General features: G+C 47.7%; 1 protein-coding gene across 1 annotated transcript in view; it reads right to left on the bottom strand.

Moving 5' to 3' along the window:
* Positions 1-443: 443 nt before the first annotated feature.
* DMAP1 (DNA methyltransferase 1 associated protein 1) overlaps positions 444-7,217 on the bottom strand; it is a 52,112-nt gene continuing 45,338 nt past the window's right edge. The window contains exon 11 of the mRNA XM_075286313.1: positions 444-1,188. Coding sequence (XP_075142414.1) covers positions 1,129-1,188 — 60 coding nt within the window. The 3' untranslated portion in view covers positions 444-1,128. The remainder of the gene's footprint in view (positions 1,189-7,217) is intronic.

Raw genomic sequence — 7,217 nt, 5'->3', positions numbered from 1 at the left:
GCTGTATTCTCAGTGATGTCACCGCTCTCTAGTATACGGATAGGCTGTATTCTCAGCGATGTCACCGCTCTCTAGTATACGGATAGGCTGTATTCTCAGCGATGTCACCGCTCTCTAGTATACGGATAGGCTGTATTCTCAGCGATGTCACCGCTCTCTAGTATACGGATAGGCTGTATTCTCAGCGATGTCACCGCTCTCTAGTATACAGATAGGCTGTATTCTCAGCGATGTCACCGCTCTCTAGTATACAGATAGGCTGTATTCTCAGCGATGTCACCGCTCTCTAGTATACAGATAGGCTGTATTCTCAGCGATGTCACCGCTCTCTAGTATACAGATAGGTTACAGACATATAAACAAACTTCAACACAATTTTCCCAGACATGGGGGAGGGGAAATTGTTGTTTTTATTTCAGATAAGAGACTTTGGAGACGTTTTAAAAAGACAGTCGCCTTCTATTGTCTGGACACGAGTCAAAGCAGTAAGGGGTTAACTGACCCCGTTTTCTATAAGTAGACACCGGAAAAACGCAGCATTGGTGAGACGACAACCGACCGGTACAGCGTGAACTACAACGCCCCCTCTAGGGATGGCCACTGTGAATACTGTATTCACCTCCCATGATGCTTCATTATATTATGATTCTCCAATATTGTACTGTGGGCGGAGTCTGACAACATTGTGGTGCTTTGAGAAAATAATTGTCATGTGCAGAAACTGCAGATTGTGAACACTGACCACAGGGGGTGCCAAGAAGTTGCCAAAGTCTTTGCAAAAGGTAGAACTTCAGGCCAGCGCCCACGCCGCAGTAATGGCGTCCGCTCCACCGTAATGGCGTCCACAACGGAGTAATGGCGTCCACAACGGAGTAATGGCGTCCACAACGGAGTAATGGCGGCTATGCCGCAGTAATGGCGCCCACGCCGCAGTAATGGCGCCCACGCCGCAGTAATGGCGTCCGCTCCGTCTCATCATCTAATTCTCTAATCACAAACATAAAAAATATATTTACAGAAATAAAAGCTGTGGCTGCAGAATGTCACAGACTGCCCGCGGAGTTCTCCCGACAGGCACACAGATGCTGGAGCCCACCCAGAATCTCACTGGTCACCGTGCCAAGGACCTCACGGCTTCTTCATCTTCTTCACGGACGATGAACTCGAGGCGGATTCTCTTCTCTTCCGCTGTGAGCAAAAAAACAAGAAGAGATGAGAGAACAGAAAAAACACCAAAATAGACGAACTAAACCTCAAACACACTGGTCACATGGTATACGGAGGTCGGGAGAGGGGGGGTGACACACACAGGATCGCCATACAGCAATCATAGGGTTAACTTTAAGGGGTATTCCCACCTCACATACTCATCAGTCTTCACTGCTGTAAAATCTTCTTTCTTCCTGGTTTCTTGCATCATTTGGTGGGCGGGGTTTCACATGCAACCTGCCGTTTAGCTCCGCCCCCACATTCACGTGTAGCTCCGCCCACCCATATTGGACTATGAAGTACAGGCAGCAGTAACTCCATTCTGTGTGACATACAGAGACTGCCTGTCTCTGCCATAATGAACACAACTGAATTAGCTAGCCTGATAACTGGGAGAACAGAAGAAATGAAAGCAGCTCCTCTATCTGATAGCAGGACCTAGGTCACATGGTGCAGACACAGGAATAGCTAGATACACAGGCTCCTCCCTGCACTTAGCCCCTCCCCCCTGACAGCAGGCAGATACATCACTTGACTCAGGAGCAGCTAAGTCAGGGCTGTGGCCACAAAGAATTGAATAAAGTAAGATAGTGGCCAAACAAAGCAGTTCTGCTGAAGCAATGTATTTAGGAAAAGTCTTACATCCACATTAACAAGCAGTATAGATAGGATCCTTGTGATGGGACAACCCCTTTTACTTTATACAGTCTTTTGATGATTATTATTGGCTGATAACAGATAGTAATAGATTGTATTCTCCTGTCCTACAGTCGGCCTCTCCTCTCCTGACATGGCTGATAACAGATAGTAATAGATTGTATTCTCCTGTCCTACAGTCGGCCTCTCCTGACATGGCTGATAACAGATAGTAATAGATTGTATTCCCCTGTCCTACAGTCGGCCTCTCCTCTCCTGACATGGCTGATAACAGATAGTAATAGATTGTATTCCCCTGTCCTACAGTCGGCCTCTCCTCTCCTGACATGGCTGATAACAGATAGTAATAGATTGTATTCCCCTGTCCTACAGTCGGCCTCTCCTCTCCTGACATGGCTGATAACAGATAGTAATAGATTGTATTCCCCTGTCCTACAGTCGGCTTCTCCTCTCCTGACATGGCTGATAACAGACAGTAATAGATTGTATTCCCCTGTCCTACAGTCGGCCTCTCCTCTCCTGACATGGCTGATAACAGACAGTAATAGATTGTATTCCCCTGTCCTACAGTCGGCCTCTCCTCTCCTGACATGGCTGATAACAGATAGTAATAGATTGTATTCTCCTGTCCTACAGTCGGCTTCTCCTCTCCTGACATGGCTGATAACAGACAATAACAGATAGTAATAGATTGTATTCTCCTGTCCTACAGTCGGCCTCTCCTGACATGGCTGATAACAGATAGTAATAGATTGTATTCCCCTGTCCTACAGTCGGCCTCTCCTCTCCTGACATGGCTGATAACAGATAGTAATAGATTGTATTCTCCTGTCCTACAGTCGGCCTCTCCTCTCCTGACATGGCTGATAACAGATAGTAATAGATTGTATTCCCCTGTCCTACAGTCGGCCTCTCCTCTCCTGACATGGCTGATAACAGATAGTAATAGATTGTATTCCCCTGTCCTACAGTCGGCCTCTCCTCTCCTGACATGGCTGATAACAGATAGTAATAGATTGTATTCCCCTGTCCTACAGTCGGCCTCTCCTCTCCTGACATGGCTGATAACAGATAGTAATAGATTGTATTCTCCTGTCCTACAGTCGGCCTCTCCTCTCCTGACATGGCTGATAACAGATAGTAATAGATTGTATTCCCCTGTCCTACAGTCGGCCTCTCCTCTCCTGACATGGCTGATAACAGATAGTAATAGATTGTATTCCCCTGTCCTACAGTCGGCCTCTCCTCTCCTGACATGGCTGATAACAGATAGTAATAGATTGTATTCCCCTGTCTTACAGTCGGCCTCTCCTGACATGGCTGATAACAGATAGTAATAGATTGTATTCTCCTGTCCTACAGTCGGCCTCTCCTCTCCTGACATGGCTGATAACAGATAGTAATAGATTGTATTCCCCTGTCCTACAGTCGGCCTCTCCTGACATGGCTGATAACAGATAGTAATAGATTGTATTCTCCTGTCCTACAGTCGGCCTCTCCTCTCCTGACATGGCTGATAACAGATAGTAATAGATTGTATTCCCCTGTCCTACAGTCGGCCTCTCCTGACATGGCTGATAACAGATAGTAATAGATTGTATTCCCCTGTCCTACAGTCGGCCTCTCCTGACATGGCTGATAACAGATAGTAATAGATTGTATTCCCCTGTCCTACAGTCGGCCTCTCCTGACATGGCTGATAACAGATAGTAATAGATTGTATTCCCCTGTCCTACAGTCGGCCTCTCCTGACATGGCTGATACCAGATAGTAATAGATTGTATTCCCCTGTCCTACAGTCGGCCTCTCCTCTCCTGACATGGCTGATAACAGATAGTAATAGATTGTATTCTCCTGTCCTACAGTCGGCCTCTCCTCTCCTGACATGGCTGATAACAGATAGTAATAGATTGTATTCTCCTGTCCTACAGTCGGCCTCTCCTGACATGGCTGATAACAGATAGTAATAGATTGTATTCCCCTGTCCTACAGTCGGCCTCTCCTCTCCTGACATGGCTGATAACAGATAGTAATAGATTGTATTCCCCTGTCCTACAGTCGGCCTCTCCTGACATGGCTGATAACAGATAGTAATAGATTGTATTCCCCTGTCCTACAGTCGGCCTCTCCTCTCCTGACATGGCTGATAACAGATAGTAATAGATTGTATTCTCCTGTCCTACAGTCGGCCTCTCCTCTCCTGACATGGCTGATAACAGATAGTAATAGATTGTATTCCCCTGTCCTACAGTCGGCCTCTCCTCTCCTGACATGGCTGATAACAGATAGTAATAGATTGTATTCCCCTGTCCTACAGTCGGCCTCTCCTCTCCTGACATGGCTGATAACAGATAGTAATAGATTGTATTCTCCTGTCCTACAGTCGGCCTCTCCTCCCCTGACATGGCTGATAACAGATAGTAATAGATTGTATTCCCCTGTCCTACAGTCGGCCTCTCCTCTCCTGACATGGCTGATAACAGATAGTAATAGATTGTATTCTCCTGTCCTACAGTCGGCCTCTCCTCTCCTGACATGGCTGATAACAGATAGTAATAGATTGTATTCCCCTGTCCTACAGTCAGCCTCTCCTGACATGGCTGATAACAGATAGTAATAGATTGTATTCCCCTGTCCTACAGTCGGCCTCTCCTCTCCTTACATGGCTGATAACAGATAGTAATAGATTGTATTCCCCTGTCCTACAGTCAGCCTCTCCTGACATGGCTGATAACAGATAGTAATAGATTGTATTCTCCTGTCCTACAGTCGGCCTCTCCTCTCCTGACATGGCTGATAACAGATAGTAATAGATTGTATTCTCCTGTCCTACAGTCGGCCTCTCCTGACATGGCTGATAACAGATAGTAATAGATTGTATTCTCCTGTCCTACAGTCGGCCTCTCCTTTCCTGACATGGCTGATAACAGATAGTAATAGATTGTATTCTCCTGTCCTACAGTCGGCCTCTCCTCTCCTGACATGGCTGATAACAGATAGTAATAGATTGTATTCCCCTGTCCTACAGTCAGCCTCTCCTGACATGGCTGATAACAGATAGTAATAGATTGTATTCTCCTGTCCTACAGTCGGCCTCTCCTTTCCTGACATGGCTGATAACAGATAGTAATAGATTGTATTCCCCTGTCCTACAGTCGGCCTCTCCTGACATGGCTGATAACAGATAGTAATAGATTGTATTCCCCTGTCCTACAGTCGGCCTCTCCCCTCCTGACATGGCTGATAACAGATAGTAATAGATTGTATTCCCCTGTCCTACAGTCGGCCTCTCCTCTCCTGACATGGCGGATAACAGATAGTAATAGATTGTATTCCCCTGTCCTACAGTCGGCCTCTCCCCTCCTGACATGGCTGATAACAGATAGTAATAGATTGTATTCCCCTGTCCTACAGTCGGCCTCTCCTCTCCTGACATGGCTGATAACAGATAGTAATAGATTGTATTCCCCTGTCCTACAGTCGGCCTCTCCTCTCCTGACATGGCGGATAACAGATAGTAATAGATTGTATTCCCCTGTCCTACAGTCGGCCTCTCCCCTCCTGACATGGCTGATAACAGATAGTAATAGATTGTATTCCCCTGTCCTACAGTCGGCCTCTCCCCTCCTGACATGGCTGATAACAGATAGTAATAGATTGTATTCCCCTGTCCTACAGTCGGCCTCTCCCCTCCTGACATGGCTGATAACAGATAGTAATAGATTGTATTCCCCTGTCCTACAGTCGGCCTCTCCCCTCCTGACATGGCTGATAACAGATAGTAATAGATTGTATTCCCCTGTCCTACAGTCGGCCTCTCCTCTCCTGACATGGCGGATAACAGATAGTAATAGATTGTATTCCCCTGTCCTACAGTCGGCCTCTCCCCTCCTGACATGGCTGATAACAGATAGTAATAGATTGTATTCCCCTGTCCTACAGTCGGCCTCTCCTCTCCTGACATGGCTGATAACAGATAGTAATAGATTGTATTCCCCTGTCCTACAGTCGGCCTCTCCTCTCCTGACATGGCGGATAACAGATAGTAATAGATTGTATTCCCCTGTCCTACAGTCGGCCTCTCCTGACATGGCTGATAACAGATAGTAATAGATTGTATTCCCCTGTCCTACAGTCGGCCTCTCCTCTCCTGACATGGCTGATAACAGATAGTAATAGATTGTATTCCCCTGTCCTACAGTCGGCCTCTCCTCTCCTGACATGGCTGATAACAGATAGTAATAGATTGTATTCCCCTGTCCTACAGTCGGCCTCTCCTCTCCTGACATGGCTGATAACAGATCAGGGATCGGTGTACGGGTGTAATAGGTAATTGGGGTGTTCTCCATACTACAGTGTGTGTGACTGCAGGGTGGTACCATTTGTAGTCTGTTACCATGGAGAAGGACAACAGCTTTGGTTGTGATGGAGAAGGTAACACTGTAGCTACAGACACACAAGCTTCAAGGTGTGGAAAAGTCACCGACTGTCTTGTATCCCCCAACACCTGCACAAGAATTCCTGCATCCATGTATAACTATTCTGGAACGGGGGAAGGGATGGGTAAATATTAGCAAGTGAGTTCAGAGGAGGGGGCACAAACTTTTTTTTGAATCTATGCAGTGCGGTGCTCACAGGTCTCCCTCCTTCCATTCACACCTTGTACCTCCATCTGGAACACAAGACGATTGATCTTAACAATGAAGCCTTAGCTCGAAAACAAGGAGCAGCGGCGGAGCGGGGTGGAGAGGGGCGCACAAAGCCCGAGCCTCTCCTAATTCTGACTGTCAGCCGCAGACTTCAGAGGACGGGGGCTTCTGCTTGTGCCCATTAGTTGGCTGACTTCAGAGAGCGGGAACAAAGGCCTGCGGTGTGAGGCATTCTGGGACAGCCGACTCATTAGGAGTCAGAGCCTTGGAATGTGGAGGATACGCCGAAATGTCTGCAAGGACCGATGAGGGCGACAGAGCGCCCCACGCCATGTCAGGAGATGTGCTCGGAGCAAGGGATCATGGGAATGGGTGCCTAAAAATCCAGCAGCAAAAGAGTCAGGGCATTAATAAAAGAAGCTGCTGCCTCGTCCTGGACCCCACAGACCCCCGAGGGAACAGAGGAGGAGCCCCGCATGGTGTACACCGTCACCCGCACATAATGGGCTGCTGAGATACTGTGTCCTGGACCCCACAGACTCCCGAGAGAACAGAGGAGGAGTCCCGCATGGTGTACACCGTCACCCGCACATAATGGGCTGCTGAGATACTGTGTCCTGGACCCCACAGACTCCCGAGAGAACAGAGGAGGAGCCCCGCATGGTGTACACCGTCACCCGCACATAATGGGCTGCTGAGATA

Source organism: Leptodactylus fuscus, chromosome 9 (assembly GCF_031893055.1).
Source record: "Leptodactylus fuscus isolate aLepFus1 chromosome 9, aLepFus1.hap2, whole genome shotgun sequence".
In the NCBI taxonomy this organism is placed as follows: domain Eukaryota; kingdom Metazoa; phylum Chordata; class Amphibia; order Anura; family Leptodactylidae; genus Leptodactylus; species Leptodactylus fuscus.
Note: the sequence above shows the minus strand (reverse complement) of the source record. Positions and strands in the feature narration are given on the sequence as shown.